Source organism: Sceloporus undulatus, chromosome 1, assembly GCF_019175285.1.
Source record: "Sceloporus undulatus isolate JIND9_A2432 ecotype Alabama chromosome 1, SceUnd_v1.1, whole genome shotgun sequence".
Classification (NCBI taxonomy): Eukaryota; Metazoa; Chordata; class Lepidosauria; order Squamata; family Phrynosomatidae; genus Sceloporus; species Sceloporus undulatus.
In genome coordinates this window covers 208,063,695-208,084,945 of record NC_056522.1, presented here as the reverse complement: position 1 = coordinate 208,084,945, position 21,251 = coordinate 208,063,695, and the positions used below count along the sequence as shown (strand labels likewise).

Here is a 21,251-nt window from a genome sequence, read left to right as displayed (position 1 = left end):
GATTATGCACATTTAAACAATAAGTGGCTCAGGCAAAATAAGTCATTTTAATGTCATCTGTGATAGATTTTCTTTGACAGCTACTGTAAATTACAATTACACTGCTTCTCCCTGTGCTTGAAAGTAAGCATTGCAATAAATTATCTTTTATTTCAATCCATCATGTCTGCCTTTCAGAAATAGAGCACCTCAAAAGTTCATGACTATTGTAAGAAAAATACAGTGATTTGTGTTAGTTTGAAAGTAAAAATGTACCTTTCTTTAGGGAGAAAGCTCACAATTGTGGGCTTTGAAAAATATTACTAATTGAAATTCATCATTCATTGTCATGAAAGGGAATCCCTGAACTTACACATTCCCTTAGTTTAGAGCTGCTACTGAAGAATAAGAACTTAAGCTTACACTAGAGTAATGTGTAATCAACCAGGTGAGCTGATGCTGAATTAATTAATAACCTAAAATAAATGGTCAAATATTAGAGTACATTCACATTACTAGCCATTCCTTTTCTATCCTGATTAATGGGCCTGGCAGTAGCATTTGCAGCCTTGGGTTAAATAATGGAATATTAAATAAATAAATATTAGGTCTTGTGTTCCATTTGAGTACTTCTGTATTAGAAATGAAATCTGCAACTTCATCTATTTGACTTCTAAGGATATGTTGGCTTGGGATGGTTTCCCAGCACCCTTTGCTCTCCTTGTATTAAATATCTTGTGGGATTGTACTATTTTACATTTTACAGTTGTGAGTGTTCTGGTTCCTAAATAACAATCATTCTCTATTCCGTTTTTTAAACCTGTCTTCATTCAGTAAAGGAGTTAGTAACACTCATCTAGCAAATCTAAAGAGATGTTCAATTATTTAAAATTTAAGGAGGGAGGAATGGTTTTGCCAATTTCGGCCAAGATTCAGTTGTGTTCATTTGGCACCTGATGACAACAGAACTGGTATTTCCCCCCCCCCCTCCTCCTCCTCCTCCTGCAGCTTTCTGTGGCACCAAAACCTGTTTGTAGTCCTTCGTAATGTATTTTTAAGGTACATAGGGGCTACAAGAGGAAGTGGGGACTGCCAGTTCTCGAGGAGCAGGGGCATGCAGTGGAAGTACCTCACTGGATGCTGATCTTCACTTGGATCAGAGCAGCAGACAAAAAGGGAGAGGGTTCAAGCCAAATAAGGGACTAAAGGGTACATCCACAACAGATGGATGTCTGTATGCAATCATCATCATCGTCCTAACAAAGCCATATGCATACACTTAAAGTGAAACTGGAATATCTTCTACTTTTATTTCAGTGTAAATACACTCCTCCTCATTACAGCCAATTTATACTTTGGGGGTTGGGACTGAGGGGCAGGTCCATGTAAAAAGCCCTGACTTTTATGAATCATGTGCTTTGGGGCAGAAATGTGACTTGAAAAGTGATGACTCCTGGATATAGCCAGCTTCATGACCATTTTCCTGCAATCAGAGATGCTTCTGCTAACTCCATGGCCACAGATGCAGTTAACATGTCATTTCTTCAGGTGAGCATATACTGAGGCAGCTTTGTGACTGTATTTGCAGACAGAAATGTACAGTATGGATTTTGAACAAATATTAGGAAATGGTTTTAGTGCAAAATATGCAAATGTAATTATTTTTAAGTGTACCTCAGGTTGTTTCTTACCTTCAGTGAACATCTAAGACAAACAAGGCTTTGGTTCACATCATTTCTACAAAGATAGAACACTAGCTGTAGCTCTATGATGAAGCTACGTAAAAATGGATTCAAAAGTAATATGCATTCTGATGTGCCCATGTATGAGCTCTTATTTTCATAGGCTGAAGGCTATTTAAACTTGCCAGAAGTAACATTATAGTATTGTACCATCTCAAAATGGGAGGTATTGCTAGGACAGTGTCACATATATGAATGCTCCCTTCCTGCATATGTAAGACTATCACATTAGTAAGAAGACTTCCAGCGAAACCTTCTCTCTGATACATGTTAACATGCAAGGCAAATTTGCTACAGAAGTGCTTTCACAAAGATGATGATATGGTTGCATGGGAGAGTTGTACTGTGTGCATAATTGAGTTGCCCTTTAGAATTTCTTCCTTCGAAGAAAAATCATCTATATCCAGATGGATATAACCAATTTTTTAAACATTCTCTCTCTGCCCTTCTCTGTGTTTGCTCTCTCTTAAGTCTACCACAGTTGGAAAGACATTGAGTGAGCCCCTAACGTATAGATAGAGGGCCAAATCTATCTGTATTCTGCAGGTGCACAAATGATTCTAACCCAGATTAATTGACTTGCTCTTTACATTTCAACTGCTATTGGAGGGCTTTTTGGTTTGGGTTTGGGGGGGGGAGCATGAAAGCTGAAAAAATATGATGAAATTATGAACCTCTGTCATTAAATATATAAAGTTAAATTTATTTAACTTAATTCATCTCTGTGGGGTTACAAACTCAGCAGTTGTTAAAGTACACTGTTGATGTTGTATGACTTCAAGTCATTTCTGACTAATGGTGATCCTAAAGCAAAACTATCATGGGGTTTTCCTCACAGGTTTCTTCAGAGGGGAGTTGCCATTGCCATCCTTTGAGGCTGAGAAAGTGTGACTTGCCCAAGATCACCCAGTGGGGTTCAGTGGCTTATTCATTTAAAAGTTGCTACCACATTACTTTTTAGTTATGTTATTGTTGTTTTACAAAACTACACTTAAAATAGGGGAAATTGCAAAATACGCAAAATATAAACAAAAAAGGTTTTAGAAGTAATGAGTAAACATTGTCCAACATCCTTTTAATTTTAAAATTAACATTTTTTTAAATGACACTACACATGGTTGCATTACTTTACAAAAGCAGCTTCATTTGGGATGATGCCTCCATTAATGCAAAAACAAAAGCAGACTGTTACAGTGTTGTTATTTTGCTGAAAACAGAAAATTCCTGGCAGCATGTTTTGTGGTCAATTGAACTTGAAGTCAAATGATGATCTTCCTTGCATTGGCCAAGTAGGAAGTTAAAAAAAAACAACCCACAACACTTCATCCAGGTTTTTTTTGTTGAGTATTTCTTTGAATATCTCTGTGCGTTAAATTTGCTGCCATTTTCCTTTTCCTAGATCTTAAAGGGGAGGGGATGCCTTTTACTTTCATCTACTTGCCCTTTATCTTGTCACTTCTGTGTGCAATACAGAGTATTGCCAGATGTGTAGCACTGGATTTCAGGGCGTCCTGGACAAAGATTTCTTGAATTAGCTGTCCAGTTTTGTCTCTTACAGACTAGATTATGATGATGATGACCTGAAACACTAGTATTTATATCTTTACTGACAGATGCAGGTCCTAATGGTCAGGTATAGAAAACCTTGGCTTTTGGATTAGGAAATTTGGGTTCTGGTTCTCCATCCACTAATGTCATAGCCTTACCAATTGACCTGAGGCAAATAAATCCTTTCAGTTTACATTTCAAGTTCACACATCTCTTTTGATTGTGGGCTGCATCAGGTGTTAGTGTGGGCTGCACACACAGAATCTAGGGTGGTTGGAGGAGGAGGCTTTAACTGGAGATGGTGGCTGCTTCAAGGCTGCTGGGGCAGGAAGCTTCAGTCAACTTCAGTTGACACTGATGTTTTCATAATGCCATTGAAATTGGGGAGGGGGGAGCTGTTTCATGATTGTCAGCAGAGAGCAGAGGCTTTAGCTGCCTTCCCCTCCTGCCATCTTCATGAGGCTTTGTGATATTAAACCAGCAAAGACAATCAGATGCAAGGTGTGTGGCAGACTATCATCTGTGGCATGCGGGGGCCACACAGACATGCATCCAGAGACTACCTGTGGCCTACAGCTTTCAAATTCTTATCTTGCAGGATAAAGGTTGTCAAGGGCCTTGTTTTGCGCTGTCACACATTAAAGCCAAATCCATTAATCCAGCGCATGTAAGGAATTTTTCAGATGGTAACATCCTGAATGGAGGAAAGCACAGCTGAAGCCTAGTTTGTCCTGTCTTGTAAAGTCACTACCTTATTAAAATAAATATTACATTCAGTTAAGTTTTCCAATTATTATTTACTTTTCCTAACTTCCAAAATTAAAAGTGATGTGGCTAAAGTCTGCCTGTATTTGGGTGTCTTCTACATCTAAATGTGTATTTTTTTTTTCAAGGGAGAGAGGCTAGCTATTGTTATTCTGTACACACTCACAGATACTCTCTGTCCTTATTAATAGTACAGAATTCCAGCTCACTGAAAACAAGATTCTGTGAGCTGTGCACTATGATCTCCACCTACTGTATTATATATTTAATGTATTTATGTAGACCATGAATTATTGCTCACCTTTGGATATGTGATAAGCAAGATAATGTACCAAATACCAAAGATACTGAGGTGTTTGTTTTTAAAATGGAAATTATAAACTATGTTCACCAAACAGTGATACCTTTATTGGCCAGTCAAAATGCACAATATACTTGTTGCAAGCTTTTGATGCTCCGCTAGCTTCTTCATTGGGTTTGGGCAAGATGTTAAAAACCAAACAGGAGAAAAAATTGGAGATGTTAGTAAGATGCCTCCGTTTTGTTGTTTCTGTCCTTGGTTAAGATGGTATGAGGAGGGTAAATTCTGCAGGCTGGCTCCTCCTCCTTCTGGCCATGTGGGAATTGGGAGTTTAACAAAGTCCAGGAAATTTAAAGTCCATTTGCATATCAACAGGACTGTTCTCTTGCAATCCAACATGTCTCCATTCCACAGGCCTTTGTAGGCAGAGGACAATGGATTTTTCAAGAGGCTTCCATGTTTTTGCATTAGGAGTAATTTGGTAGCTGTAGAGATAAAATATGCTAATCCAGTCCAAATTTAAGAAGAAAAAAAAGTTTTATCCTGGTTGAATGTCCACTGGCTTGTTCTTTAGGGTCCCCCTGTTGCAGCTCCAGTGTGGTACACAGTCCAGAAAATATGCCCAACACAATATGGCCAGCACAGCTAATCCTGCATATTTTCTTCTACTATTAATCTTAGAAACTTTATGTCTAGCCTAATTTTCTTTTTACTGTACTGTAGTTTGAACCCTTCTTCCTCTTCTCTTAACAGTTATTTTGCAAAGTACTGCCAATCCTGTTAGAGCAGCTACAATGGTTAATTTTCTGTCATGGCACTGATGACAGTAGAGTCATGGTGATTAAGTAGGACATGCCTGTCTATAAGGGGGTGGAGTGATCCTCTATGGAACCTTGGAGCACACCTGCTGCACACCCCACCCCTAATTCTTATCCAGACATACACGCATACCTCCTAGAGAGTGTGAGGGGCAATTTTGCAACATTTCGGGGGACCCAGGCTGTTTTAAGACCAAGAGAGATCTTTATTTTAAACCGAGAGGCACTCATTAATCAACTTCTACTAGACTTTCTGTATTTTAAAAAGTGCCTCTTCTGGGCCCACAAAGTGAGGGGAGGACAGGAAACATGGCCAGATTGTTCCTCCTATCCCTTAAGAGGAGTTGAGGGGCCACTTTGGCAAAAAGGAGGAGGAGGAGGTGGCGGTGGCAGCCTCAAAATAAACTTGTGGGACCCATTTTCCCCTTCTCAATTTACCTAGAGAAAGAATTTTTGGGCCCCATCACAGGCACTGTGCTTGCAAGTAGATTCTCATGATTGTCCATAGAGCCCTGTTTTTCCTCCCCTGCACCCCATCCCACATATTCATAAGCCATGCACAACAGCATTACAGAAAACGAGAGCAACTGATGCATATATCCTTCCAGTCTTCCTCCTGGAAGATGCTCAGGCTCCATGCCAGAGGTGGGACAGAAACAGGGTGCTACAGAGGCTTTTAGGAATTCTCCACATTGAGTGGAAACAGGGGGATTGGATTATGGCTATAATACTGTATGCCTAAAACCCAGGCTCAATAACAATCTTTAATATAGAATTGGATTGCAGAGTGTGGTATTAGAACTGGGTTTGGAATCCAGTTGGTACTACAACAGAAGACAATACCACACTATACTTATAGGGCTATTATTCCAGTGTTACTGCTATGGCTGTCTCCTGTGGCATTCTAGGGTTTGTAGTTCAGTGAGGCCTAAGAGTTCTCTGGCATAGAATTCTAAATGCCCCTCCTTAGACTGCAAATCCCAGGATTCCACAGGAGGCAGACACAGAAGTAAAAGCGGCATAATAGCCTCATGACAGTGTAGTGTGGTATTGTCACTTGGCTGAATAGCTTGAAGAAGAAAGACTATATAGTCTGAAAAACATTAAGATTCAGATACTGTATATTGGTCATGAATGAATTATGATTTTTCTGCACACTTCTATTTTTAAAAAACATTTACATTTTGTTTCCATATCATTGCTCTCCTTTTGGGCAACATTGTTGTCTAAACTACAAATTCAGAGTAAGTGAAGATTTATTTATTTTTTTTACAAAAATACACAGTATATAAAAACAGTTTTATAGTGGTATTCAGGGGCTGGAGACATTTTTCTGTTTGATGGCATCCCATCCACATATGTCAATGTACTATAATTTATAGGACCATTCAAGGTTCACTAAAGCAGTGATCCCCAAAGGGATTTTGGACTTCAGCTCCCAGAATTTCAGCCTATTGAGCAAAATGGCTGAGGTTTCTGGGAGCTGAAGTCCAAAATCTCTTAAAGAGCACAGTTTGGGAACCACTGCCCTGAAGGCACCCGATCTTATCTGATTTTGGAAACTCAGCAGGATCAGCCTGGGTTAGTACTTGGATGGGAGACTGATAAGGAATACTAGGTGGTGTCAGCTATATTCAGAGGAAGGAACTGGCAAACCACCTCTGATGATTCCTTGCCAAAGAAAATCCCTATGAAATTCATGGGGTCAACATAAGTTGACAGACAAATTGTGAAGGCACATAGACATACACAGTCAAGCAATTTTGACATCTGAGCAAAAAGTGCCACAGGCACCCCTCACTGGCAGTAAAAGTAAAGTAATAATAAATAGAGGTTTGCTGCCCTTTCTTGACACCCCACATCTGGTTATGAAGCCACTCCAATCTGCCAGGGTAAGGCCAGCTCTGGCCATGGTTGTGTACACACACAGGATTTCTGTGTTTTAACTGACAGTGACAGAACTGAGCATGAACAAGCTGCTGAAGAAAACAGCAAGGCCAGTCTCATATTTCAAACTGCAAAGCTGACAAGAGTGATACTCTGAATTCCAGTTGCTGGGATATCTAGCCATACAACAGGTTTTTTTTAGAGTGGGAAGCCAAAGAGGGAAAATTTCTCCCTCTTCAATCAGCTATAATTTCCAGTACAGTAACACAGCAGGAGACTTGCCCATCTATTGTCAGCCTAGATGTTCAGTGAGATCTACAGCTCAGAAGTGCACTACATGCCTGGTCTTGATTATTTATAGGTTAACTTCTGTGCACTGCTGACCCACAATAAACTTGTGGAGTAGGCAAGCACCTTGGTGACAATTGTGTGGTCCACCAGATAGCTGTGTTACTGCTCTTGGGCTTTGGAGAATCTGCATTGATATCTCTGCTGAACTATGAACAGATTACTCTTGAAAAGAATACACATGGCCCACCAGTTAAGAGGCTGGTTTAAGAACAGTAGAAAATTCAGGATTTCAGGTGAGAGATCTTGGAAAGAAGTAGAAGCCGCTACCTATTTTAGTGCTTTTCACAGACAAATTAAGATATCTTAGTGCCATCTGATACTTGAGTTCAACTATACTCACTGATAGCTAAATCCAGGTACCATGTAGTTCCATGGTAAATTATCACTTAACATTAGTTCCATTGATTCAGCAGATCTACTCTTCTTGGGACTGGGAATTGCATTTGGCCCTTAATTTGTGATGCACAAGCTGTAGAAGACACCAGTGGTAAAAGTCATCTTTACGAAATTATACATCAAGAACAAATATTGAAAACAAATAGACTGCCAAATACCTATGTAATGATTAAAAATAAAACTAACAAAATTAAATATCATGGAGAACTATGAAAATTTATGGAAATGTGTTTGTTGGGCTTTTTTTCTGTTCCCATTATCCCTTCAGAGTCTGATCTAGGAGAGCACTATGCTCTTAAAAATTGAGGGCCCAAGCCCATTGGTCACAATCTTTGTAGAATTTGCATAAGTTAATTTATGACTGTATTATACATTAAACCTGGCTTAACAAGACTATGTGTGAAAGGCATCTAAGAGTCCTGGTAGACCACAATTTGAACATGAATCAACAGTGATGCAGCAGCCAAAAAGGTGAATGCGATTTTAGGCTGCATCAATAGAAGTATAGTGTCTAGAATAGATCAAGGAAAGTAGTAGTGCCACTGTATTCTGCTTTGGTCAGGCCCCACCTAGAATATTATGTCCAGTTCTGTTCACCACAAATTAAAAAGGAGATTGAGAAACTGGAGTGGGTCCAGAGGAGGGCGACCAAAATAGTGAAGGATCTGGAGGACATGTCTTATGGGGAAAGACTTAGGGAGCTGGGTATGCTTAACCTGGAGAAGAGACGGTTAAGAGGTGATACGACAACCCTGTTTAAGTATTTGAAGGGGTGTCACATTGAGGATGGAGCAAGCTTATTTTCTGCTGCTCCAGAGACTAGAACACGGAACAGTGGATGTAAAGTATAGGAAAAGAAATTCCCCTTCAACCTTAGGAGGAACTTCTTTACAGTACTGGCTGTTTGACAGTGGAACACACTACTTGGAGGGTGATGGAGTCTCCTTCCTTGGAGGTCTTTAAACAAAGGCTGGATGGCCATCTGTCAGGGGTGCTTTGATTGTGATTTCCTGCATAGCAGGGGGTTGGAGTGGATGGCTCTTGTGGTCTCTTCCAACTTTATGATTCTATGATTTAAAATTAGATCTAGCATTCCTGTGAAATAGATTCAGGGCCAAGTCCCAGGTCTAGTAATGTTCCTGTTGTAACCACAGCACCATTTTATCTCTCTTTTGCACATCCCCACTATACCCTAAGGATGGTGGGGAGAAACTTTAATTCTCAACTTGGTTTCCTTTTTAATTTTTAATGCATTTTTCCTAAGGTATACCTTCGTTTATGCTTTATATTGAATATACACCTTTTCCTCATTAGTGAAAGTATATTCATGTATATTTATTTCAGTGGTATACATTTTAAAATGTATGCATTGTGCACATTTGATTTTTCTGAAACACACTACAGGCCTTAAGGTATTTTTGATGCAAGTTGCAATTGATCTTGCACTCAATCTCAGGATGTAGAAAATGGCTACTTTCACTGACATTAAAAGGGGTTCTCTTACATCCCTACTGTAGCAGTATTCATACACTTAGCATAGCAACTGATCACCCATGCATATGTAATACCACTCTGTATATCTGTATCTGGTCCAACCAACCCAATGGGTGTCCATTTGTTAGAACTCTTCTAGTAGCAGTTTAATTTCTCTGCAATCAGAATTGCCATAAACATTCTATGACACTATAGAAGTTCAGCCAGTGACAAGGCATATATCTCATTTAAGTGAAATACAGCCAGACCACTCGTAGCCAGCAAGACTGCTACAGTGGTACCAAGTATTTACCTAGGCTGGGATGTTATTTTTGTTTAGATGTTTTTGAAGTAGTTTTACAAATTCATCTATTTTTCTTTTCTAATTGTGTCTGTTTTGTGCTTTAAATCAATCCTTTTGGACCTTCCTACAACTGCTCTTCACTTTTATGTTAGTATATAAATATAAAACTCTGCAGGCAAGGTACTGCTGGTTCATTCACATCAGTACATGAAATTCATTTGCACTGGCATTTCTTAGCCTTTGTTGTCTCATTAAGGATGAAAGATCACAGTGCTTCAGTGACAAACTCTCAATTTGTAAAAGTTTCCCTCAGCATTACTATTAAAAGGTATGCTAGCCCTGTCAGTCTCTAAACTAGTAGGAAATCTAGGAAGGAGTGAAATGTTCAATTTGAACAAAATGTTCAATCTTGCTTGCAAAATGGCCTCTATTTTGATAGATGTGGGAGTTGCAAACTTGTTTGGGCACATTACCCTCACTCTGATTGGGCCTTCTGATAAGCAGTCAAAAGGGTAAAGGTAAAGGTCTAGTCTAGTCATGAATGTCTAGTCATAACCGACTATAAGAGGTGGTGTCATCTCTGTTGCTAAGCCAAAGAGCCAGCGTTGTCCAAGGAGTACTATGGTGAACATATGGCCAGCATGACTGCACTAAACACTGTTACCTTCCCAACAAAGTGGTACTTGTATTTGCATACTTTTGAACTGCTAGATGGGCAGAAGCTGGGACTAGTAACAGGAGTTCACCCCATCATGCAGCACTCGGGCCTCAAACTGTCAACCTTTCGATCTTCGGATCATCAGAATTGGCGTCTTAACCACTAAGCCACTGCATCCCTGCAATAAGCAGTCAAACTGAATTAAATTATGAGTGACATCACTGAAAACCTATTTCGAGAGAGAACAAATGTTGGCAAGAATTTGTTTTATTTCTAATTGTGCTGAAGCAGGAATTAAAGGAAGCATTAAAGAGGAGTACGTTGGAGCAACAAAAAGTAAACTTTTGAAAAATATATTGGAGGCATCTGCAGATTGCTTTTTGCTCCAAAAATACCCCCACCCCCCAAAAAAATTCATTGCAGCTCTAAACTGTCCAAAGGTGAAGAACTTTTGGCTCTCCAAAGTAAAACTCCTTTCAGTCCTGACAATTGGATGTGCTGAATGGAGCTGATGGGAATTTTCAGCAGTTGGAGGACCAAAGGTCCTCTGCTTTAAGCTTCACAACTCAATCTGGCTTCCGTACAACCTTTAGCCTCCATGCCTCAGCCTTCCAAAGTGCCCTTATCTTTCTGCTTATTTCGGTAACTTCCCTTTGGTATCAGGTTGTGGTCTCTTTGACTGTTTTGCTCTTGCTTCACTTACTCATTCCTTCAGCACTCCCATCTCTCTTCCATACTAGTTTACGCCTATCCTGATATTAAGTGCTGTGAAATTTCTTCTATGCTCCCTCTCACTTTGGTATCATTTCTCCTGTGCCCATTTCTTCTTGCTGTCTTCTTGTCCTACTATTTACTTACATAGCCTTGTAAATCTGGAAAGTCAGTACACAAAGGGATCTTGCAGAACCTTTGAGACTAACTGAAAGAAACAAACTGATAGCCTGAGCTTTCATAGACTTGAGTTTCCTTCTTCAGATGCATGATGGATATAAAGATAAAGGAACATCTTACACGTGTGGGACACATGCCGAAATGTAAAAACTTTTTAGATGCAAGTTCTGGATTTTATTTCTCAAATTCTAACTGGACTGTTCCCTTCTGTGACGCACTGTTGCTATTATCCATATTTTGAGGAAACAATGAGGACTTGAAAGGAAAAAAACAAAAAAACAATCCTGCTCATTTTCCTACCAGTACCAGCAAAGATAGAAATCACTCATCAGTAGTCATTTGAATCAAACTATGAGCCACAGATGGATAAACAGGCTGTGTTAAACAGCCTTATGTGAAAAACTACATGTGTCTGAGGAAATAGATTAAATTCTATGAAAGTTCATGCTACCAGCTTCTTTTGCTCAATTAATCTCAAAGATGCTACAAGATTCCTTTGCATACCATTTACTTAGTTTAATGTTCCTTAATTATCTATTTTGCGTGTTTTCAACTACCAGTTTGCCTTGTGTTCCTTGTCTCCCAATATCCCTGCTTCCTGGGATCATTTTATTTTTTAAATTATTATTATTATTATTATTAATAATAATAATAATAATAATAATAATAATAATAATAATAATAATTTTCCAAAGAATACATTATTAACCACAGTAACAATTGCAACAGAAAATCAACTAATTTTGGGGACACTGAGAATCATCAGATTTCAAGTGCATCACTTAGATCAGAAAGGTGGTTCACTCAGATGGTTTTTAACTCAACATTTTATATGATTCAAAAACCATTGAGCCAAAACTTGGTCATATATAATGGCAGTTTCTTGTTAGCAAAACAATAAAACAGTGGTTCCCAAACTTTGGTTCTCCAGAATTCTTGGCTATTAGCCAAGCTGTCTGGGGCATCTGGAAGTCCAAAATACCTGGAAAGCCAAAGTTTGGGAAGCACTGCAATAAAGGACTATCAAGTTTTAATGATATTGTTCTCATTACTGGATAACATTTTCAAAGTGTAAGTCAGTTTTTCACATAAGACTATTTAACACACTCTGTCTTGCCATTTTCAGCAGCAACCCAAAAGCGGTTTAAAACTGGGTTGTTGTTTTTTTAAAATTGGAGAAAGTAGGATGGCCACAAAAACAGCTTAGAGGGCACATGCAGACATGGGCTGCACTTTGCTCAAACATGGTGTGGCAGAAATGGATTGAGTTCACAGTCCTTCCATCCCTAGGTCCTTCCCTGCTTTATCTTCTCCCTTCAAGCACTATAATTTTCTTGAGGGGGGGATCATCTTCCTGTTGTCATTGTTAAGCATCTGGCAGTAACAAACCCTTGTAAAGTCACTACAGACTAACCAGATATATACCAGTAGGTTTTCGTCTGCCTTCTCACCATCCCTCCTCTGCCCTTACACCAGAGGTAAGTGGACTTCAGGCTCATCGGATTTATACTGTTGTTCTGGTGGTGGTTTTACCAGATCCCTGATATTCAGTATCCTTAGTCTGGTGCAGGAGGCATTTGTAGAATTAAAAAAATCTTGAGTGCAAGAGCTTTCTTTGAGTACTGAAACTAAATTAAAGTTACTGTCCTACACAAAAATCCACTCCTTGTTATTCCTGAGCTTTCTTCATCTCACCAAGATAACTGAGGGTGGGAGGAGAGTCTTTTTTGTTACTCCTATCACTATCATAGAAAAATTGGGAGTCAGAATCCTTTGTGGATCTACTGCTAATCGCTCAGATGTGTGCTGGTAGATCCAGACCTACCTTCTCCCCAACTGGATGTAGAGTAAATCCAAGAAATGCAAACTCTATTAGTATCTCAAGACAGGCAAACCCAAAGTGAAAATTGATTAGAGTATGTTTGCAATAGCAAGCTGAGATAAAAGTAGAGTGATATAAAAAAAGCTGGTGTTCCATTGGAGCAGAAGAAAGTAATTAGTTGTACTGTAATTAGTTGTTTATTCTTGCCTTTTCCCTGTGTTCACGTTTATGTGTTTGTGAGAAAACTGTTAACCTTCTGTCTATTTCTCACTCTTACTTCTCTCTTTGAGACTTTGGCAAAACAATGTGTTAAAAAACCTCTCCAATCCTATCAGGACTTTTTAAAAAATCTTTTAGCTTTCATGTTCCTGCTCCTTTGTATCATTACTTAACTCTCTGTGAGTGGTTAGGAGATCCATAAAGACATTTGAGCTATCATATATTTGAGATCTATACTCTGCTGTACTCCCAAATCAAACAAAATACAGTACTGTAATAGCTAAAGATTTTTGTTGATGTGGTAGGCAAGCAGTATCTAATCTATAGGACCTGTTCAAAAAAATCCATTCAAGGTGTTATCTGTGAGCATCATTAAAAGTTATTGACCTAGTTTCCCACTATTCCACTTTTCAGCACTGGGGTGCCATTCATTGTGACAGTGCCACTATTGTAGTGGCAAATACATTCTTGAGCAATGGGGCAAATGTATGGCTGGATGTGCCAAAGCTGTGCATAAATAAACCCTGAGGAAGGAATCAAGTCCTCACCTTCGGAGGCAAATAGGCTAGTTTATTTGAAATCTCAGTAGCAAGATTATCTGTCCCTCTCAGTGTCAAATGCCTTGAAACCTTGGACTTCTGTTGAATTAATCAGTCTCATACCAGGTGAGTCTTCACATGAAGATGACTCCTAGGACAAAACATAATTCCAACATTTCATTACTCATTTACCAAAAATGTATATAGCAATGTAAAACCACAGTTTCTTCTCTGTTTAACTTCCTGTACTCAGATTGTGACGTTCTCTGCTCAGATGTACTCAGTGCAGATTGTGGCACAGACTATGAACTTCTGATTTCAAAAATTAGAGTAAAGCTAAAGAAGAACTCTAAACTCACCATCATGCCAAAATACAACATGAAGAACATCCCCATAGAACATAAAGATAATGTGAAAAATAGATTTGCACTATTGGGCCTACTTGACCAGGAGCCAGAAGAACTCTGGACTGAAACAGGGACATTGTCAGGAAGAATGCAAAAAGGCACTATCTGTAACTAAAAAGAAAGAGAAGCCTCAGTGGATAACAGATGAAGCTCTTCAAGCAGTTAAGGACAGACAAGAAACAAAAGGGAAAAGTGACAGAAATAGAGTCAGAACCCTGAATGCAACTTATGTGCAATGTCAAGGAGAACTACTATAATGTTCTGTGGAGAGAAACAGAAGGGAAAACAAAAAAAGAAGAATAAGAAGCCTCTTCCCTAGGATCCAAGAAGTCAAGGGAAACTTTAAACCAAGAGTGGGGATGGTCTACAACCAGCCGGAGGACATATTGCATGATCAAATAGAAACAGAAAGATGATGCAAACAATACACAGATGAACTATATAAAAGAGATGAAAGGATGACATTCATTCAAGGAAGAACTATATGAAGACAAACCTCCAATTTTAGAAAGTGAAGTGGTAGTTACACTCAGAACACTTGGGAGAAATAAATCACCAGGCACAGATAGCATAACACTAGAGCTGCTTCAGTTTACAGAGAAAGAATCTACTCTAATTCTAAATAATATATGTTACAAATATGCAAAACAAAACAATGGACCACCGATTAGAAATGCTCGATATTCATTCTGATCCCCAAGAAAGGAGACACCAAGGATTGCAGTAATCACCAGAATATTACATTAATTTCCCATGCAATCCAAGTAATGATCAAAAATCTACAACAGTGATTTTTACCATATATGGAGCAAGAGCTGTCAGCTATCCAAGCTGGGTTCAGAAGAGGAAACTGCACTAGGGATCATATTGCAAACATATTTTGGATAATGGAGTGCACCAAAGGATTGCAGAGGAAAATCAGCCTGTGCTTTATCGATTATAGCAAAGCCTTTGATTGTATGCATCATGCAAAACTATGGATTGCTGTTAAAGAAATGAGTGTACAACAAGATTTTATTTCTATGGATGAAAAGACAAATGTGTCCTAGAGCAAACTGAACTCTGCCTAGAAGCCAAGATTACTAAACTAAGACTGTCCTACATTGGACATATCATGAGAAGGCATGACTCACTAGAAAACACAATAATGATTGATAAGGTAGAAAGCAGTAAGAAAATAAATAAGGTAGAAAGCTGCATTCCGGATTCAATCAAGGAAGCAATAGCCCTGAATTGGCACGACCTCAGCAGGGCTGTTGATAATAGTGATTTGGAGGTCCCTCATTCATAGAGTTGTCATAAGTCAGTCAACATAATAGCAGTTAGCAATAAATATGTACTTAGGTGGACAGATAATCACTATCCCTATTTTGAGACTAAGGCCTGGGACAGACTGCTCACAAAGGGCGGCCTGCCAGCAGCCTTTTTTCCTCCAGTGAGAAGCTGCAGCCACCAAACCGCACGACTTCCCTGCAGAAGAAAAACAACCCGAGAAAAGCAAGTTCTTTTTAAACTGCAGGGGCGGTGTAACTAGTGTGCCATCGATGCACTTGTTACATAAGCGCTGTGCAGCAATGTGCAGAAGCCATGCAGCGCTTACGTAACAATGGCAGCACCCCGTGTACACGGGGTGCCACCATTGTTACGCCACCCATACGTTCTACGGTTAGGAACCGTGTGGTTGCCTGCGGTCCCTAACCCTAGAATCGGCACTGGTATGCCACTTTGATGTCCAAATTTCACTTTGCTGTACTATGATCATACAGATGCATTTATTTCAGCATTAAGTCATCCCCATTTCCCTCAGTCCATCTCACTTTTTCTAACATTTTGCCTAGAAATCAGGATATCTCAAAAAAATTTGAGACGGACTGAGTTCCCCGCCACCTCCTGTCTAAATGCTGTGAAAGTAGCTTTGAAGGGAAATTATCATTTTGAGTCAAAAACATACTGATTTTTCTGACACTTCAACTGGCTTAATAAATTGAGAACCAGTGTGATATAGTGGTTTGAGAGTTGGACTATGGCTCTGGAGACCAGGCTTTGAATCCCTGCTTGGCCAAAGAAACCCACTGGGTGTCCTTAGGCAGGTCACATTCGCTCAGCCTCAGAGGAAGGCAGAGGCACACACACACACCCGAATAAGTCCTGCCAAGAAAACCCTGTGATAGCCTTAAGGTTGCCATCAGTGAGAAACAACCTGAAGGCACACAACAACAACATAAATATATTACAATTAATTTGGATTTTGACATGTTCCTTATGTCCAATATGGTTATTTTTGTAAATCTTAACTGAATTAAGACCTAATCATAATTTAAGAGTATGAACTAGAGAACTTGGGATCCTCAGTTTTTATCCAGCCAACTTTCATGTGGTTCCCTTCAAATTCTGATGCTGTTATTAAATTCCTAAAGCATACTTCTGGTTTGAATGTGTGCATTTATAAAATGGTGTAAAGGGTGTTAAAAATAAACATCATCATCATCATCATCATCATCATTATTATTATTATTATTTGCCAGAGACTGTGTGATTGAATATGTATGGTTATAATTGTTGCCTCTAATGGGAAACTCCGTGTCCTGTCCTTTCCCGCTGCATTGCATGAACAAATGTTAGCAAAATAGGGCTGCTGAGAAACAACAGAGGTATCAACATGTTTTAGTCAATTGAAAAGGGAATCCACAAAAAAGCCACTCATCCCACCCCCTCACCAGCCCTTTCAGTGTGACATAGATGTTAGCTTTTTGGACTGGGATTTGGCTTGGGAAATTAAGAAAGTGTGACACTGAGCCATTCAGTTTATTAGATGATCTTCAGCCAATCATTCTTTTTCAGTGTGGTCTGCCTTACAAAGTGGTGGTTCTCAGGATAGAATGGGAAGGAGGGGAGCCCTAACTTCACCTTGAACTCATTGGGGTGGGGTGGGGGAGCTGGGAATATACAGTTTCCTTTCTAGTGCTAGACAAAACGTACTAACATGTAGTGCAGTGGGTTTCTCTTGAAAGATGCACTCTTATTATAGACTTGTCTCCATGGATGGGCAACTTTTACCATAATTACTACTCATGCTCTCTGCCGGTTATATTGAACAATAGGTGCTGTTCACCTTAATGTGATCAGTGTGAAGAATCACTCAAGCCATGTCAGGATGGTCTGGTTCTTGCTATGGTAAAGTTATGAGTGCCCAAGCAAATGAAACCAATGTGCAAAGGTCAGCTATTATGGGTCAATGCTGACCTTTCTGTCTCCATGTTAACATGCAAGCATGGCCACAATAGTTTACTAGGATTAAAAAACCTACCTCATTTGTGAACTGCAATGGAACCTTTCACATTTCCACCCACACTCTGCATATGCTCGCATTGGGGGTGCTGATAGAGCACTGTGATGCTTTTCTGTGTGAATGCCAGGAAAAGCATCTAAGCAGGAAGGTGTTGAGTCCCCTCCACCTCCTGTCTAAATGCTGTGAAAGTAGCTTTGAAGAAAAATTACCATTTTGATTTTATTAATCTCTTCTTGGTTTTTCTTGTGGAGCAGCATTAGCTTTGTTGTAAAGCAGGCACTTTGTATGCAGGGGGTCCCCACATTCAACCTGCAGCACTTCCAGTTAAAACAAGCCCAGCAGAGCATGGAGAGCCTTTGCCAGTTAGAGCAGCTGAAACTGGGCTGGACTGACCAATAGGAAGTTCAGCCAGAGGCATTTTGCTATAGATGGAAGAGGATAAGATGGCAGAATCTTCCTCCATGTACAAAAGCAAACTGGTCTGGTAGCTAAATCTTATTTCTGTGCTGCCAGTAGGATGGTGTCTTCCAGCATCCTTAAGGCTTGTTTGGCAGCTGGTTTGTTTGGGAGGCAAAGGGTAGATCATGTCTTCGCACCAAGGGAAATGGCCTAGGGACTTGGTAAGAATTAGATGTGTGACTGCATCCACTGCCCCTCAGCCTGTGCTATCTGAGAGGTTGCCTTGCTTTACCAAACAGTAAGGCCAGGCCAGATTAATAACTTGATTTCATATAAGGCAGCACCAGATGGAAGGCTATCAATAACATTTCTTAATTCAAGCTATAAATGAGAACTAAGTGGTGGTAAAATCATCTTACTGCTGAGATCAGTGTAAATCTAGGGCACATATTCCTAAAACAAATTATTGATTTTTCAGCTTTGCATTCCTGCTTAGTCTGATCTGATGCATACTGGAACTGTATGCTTGGTAGTCTAGTCTGCTCCCTGACACATGTAACATCCTATCCATCCCCAAGAAAAGTTTATCTGTTTCTTAAATGTCAAGAGAATTTTTGGGGTAACTCTTGGAAATGCAAGTTAATGTACTGACTCCCAGAATGCCTAAAGAGAAACCAAGCTATACCTTCCTTTAAAGAAATCCCTAGGTGTGGCAATAATTTTTCCAAAAAATGTTATTGTTTTTAAATAGGCAGCTGAGAAGTACTCAACTTCTTTGGAATGATGGCATTTGCTCTGTTTTTTAAAATAATTTATTTGTGGGTGCTAAAATGTTGGCAACAGATCTGTTCTCAGCAGTGTTCCTGCATGAAACTCAAAGAGCTTACTGTAATTTCTTTGTATATTTTCTAGTCATTAATAGTTGACTAAAAATGTGTGTGTGTACATATAGAGATTGGCCTAAATCCAATTGTTCGTCCCAACTAGCCTAATTTCACAGAGCCAGCCACTGACTATGTTAACACCTACATACATTCTATCCAGTGGGTCTGCCTCTAGTTGGATATGGGCTGTAACATTTTAATTCCTTCTCTGATTACATGAGTGTCCTTCTCTCTGAAATGATCTCCCTTTTGCTCTCCCTTAAAGCCGCATAGCCCGTCAGAATGATTTTCGTGTCTGCCCCTACTTTGTAGGGCATGGGATAGGATCTTACTTCCACGGCCACCCTGAAGTTTGGCATCATGGTAAGAAATTCCTGCTGTGATCTGTTCATGGTACTTCTGTTTTACTAACCTGCACTACATTTCCAAAGTGCCCCTTTCCAGTTAAAAACCAAACATGGGCCAGGGGAAGAGAATAATCTAAGAAGCTGAAGCCTTCAGAGTGTAGTGGAATCTCCCTCCTTGGAGGTCTTTAAACAGAGGCTGGATGGCCATCTGTCAGGGAGGCTTTGATTTGGATTTCCTGCATGGCAGGGGGTTGGACTGGATGGCCCTTGCGGTCTCTTCCAACTCTATTATTCTATGATTTATTTTTTAAAAAATACTACATCTGTAGATGAATAGAAAGGTGCTGTGGATTCTTCATGGAGTGAGAATAAAATTTACAGTATCAAAAACTTTCTATATTTGTATCTAACAGTTTCCAGGATTAGTTGTTTGTTGTTCCCCCATCACAAAAAGTTGGTTGTAGTATGAAGCATCTCTGGCTACAAATTCTAAGTCGAAATGCCAACCTCTCTGGTTCTGCTAAGACCAGAGAAGAAACCATTGCCACATGTTTAATGTTTATGTCCATGTTTCTGACGAACCTGGTTGTTTTTCATATTTTGATCTGGTGTAAAACCAGAAGGACTTGAGTGAACAAAAAGACTTAAATAGTTTATAAATAGCAGGTGCATTGCCTTCTTCTTGAACTGAAAAGCAGAAAAATCTTCAAAATCTGCAAAAACCTCTGAGTTCTGCTACAAGAGAGACAGCTTTGTTCATATGGTCTGTTTGATGGTGTAGTGGGGGTTTTGTTACAAGACAACAAGAGAGTCTTGTATGTTTGGTTTTGCAGGGGGTTTTTCAAAGCTTTTTAGCTTGTGAAGAAGTGACCTAGGAACAGCAATAACATGTCTATACTGCTTATCAGTGCACTTAAGCACTCCCTAAGCGGTTTACAATGTGTAAGCCAATTGTCCCCAACAAGCTGGGTACTCATTTTAGCAACCCACAGAAGGATGGAACACTGTCTCAACCATGGAGCCCCTGGCTGGGATTTGAACCCACAACCTTGTGGCTTGTTAGTGAATGATTGCAGTACAGGCATTTGACCACTGCGCTACCAGGGCTCCCTACTCAGCTATTTATGAATTAGCATTAAAATCTGATTAGTCAATGACAGGGTTTTTTTGTCCTTTTTTTCTTTTTGGCTTTCTGTACCCAGTAATGTCCCTGTGCCCCCCACACACACACACTCATACACCTTGTTCTGAGAAGACCAAAAGAAGCTACAACTTCCAAGAAAACTTTTAAAATGTGGATTTAGGCATGGGATGGTCCTCACCTCCATACATTTCTCTTTCTTCCAAACTCACCTTCGATAATCTGTCCTCCTATTGAAGCAGGACTCAGGTCAGCTTTATCATTTTGACCCATAAAACACAGAATCCTGCTCTCAGCTTTTCTGTTGCTTCCAGTGTGATTAACTTTTAACAGAGGTGCTTCCCTTGTTTATCAAATGGAGTACACATGTGGGTGAATCAGCCTCACTTTCTCCCCTTAAGTACTGGGGCCAGAAAATATGGAGCTTCTACTATTGTACAAGATTGAAATATTTCAACTCTTAACTGCTATTTCTGCTTAAGTAAGCTGTTACCTACAAAACAACTCATGCCACCCCAGACCTCTGAACTTCAGGATGCCAGAGCCTGCATTGCAGGATTCCGTTTTTTCCCCTCTCCATCTTAGCAGCAGTCTCTCTGAAATCCAAGTGGGATGAGGTGAGTTTGGACTGAGCCCTTATGGTTCCCTGGTAGGTCTGAATGGCTTGATAAATGGGAGGCACAATTTAGGAATGTTGCCTCCTCTCCAAGCAGACATCTGTGTGGACAACTCTTGCTGCCTCATGAACTTTGAGAAGGACTGAGGAAGGAACACACACAGGACTCACTCACTCTTATTTGAGAGACAACAGAAGTCTTCAAGCACCTGAAAAGCTAGCAAGTTCTGTTTGACACGTGAACTTTAGCTCACAGATCATCAGATCAGGCATCAGATGACTTCACCCTTTGAAAGTCAGTGGCTATACAAATTTGTAAGGAGATACAAGTCTTTTACTGTTCTTGCTGCAACAAATAAACCAAAAAACCCTGTCAGCTGAGAAAGAGTATGTTGGTGGACCCTTTGGTAGTAGCCTAATTGTTCTGTCCCTTCAAGTCCTTTTTGACTTATGGCAACCCTAAGGTGGCATCCTC

General features: G+C 39.8%; 1 protein-coding gene and 1 long non-coding RNA gene across 7 annotated transcripts in view; one reads left to right on the top strand and one right to left on the bottom strand.

The window, feature by feature from the left end:
* LOC121920123 overlaps positions 1-21,251 on the bottom strand; it is an 86,375-nt gene that overhangs the window by 37,092 nt on the left and 28,032 nt on the right. The window lies entirely within an intron of this gene.
* Positions 1-21,251, top strand: part of METAP1D (methionyl aminopeptidase type 1D, mitochondrial) — a 102,728-nt gene that overhangs the window by 77,294 nt on the left and 4,183 nt on the right. For all 6 annotated transcript variants that reach the window (XM_042447203.1, XM_042447202.1, XM_042447199.1 and 3 more), the window contains one exon: positions 18,938-19,035. In XM_042447203.1, coding sequence (XP_042303137.1) covers positions 18,938-19,035 — 98 coding nt within the window. The remainder of the gene's footprint in view (positions 1-18,937; positions 19,036-21,251) is intronic.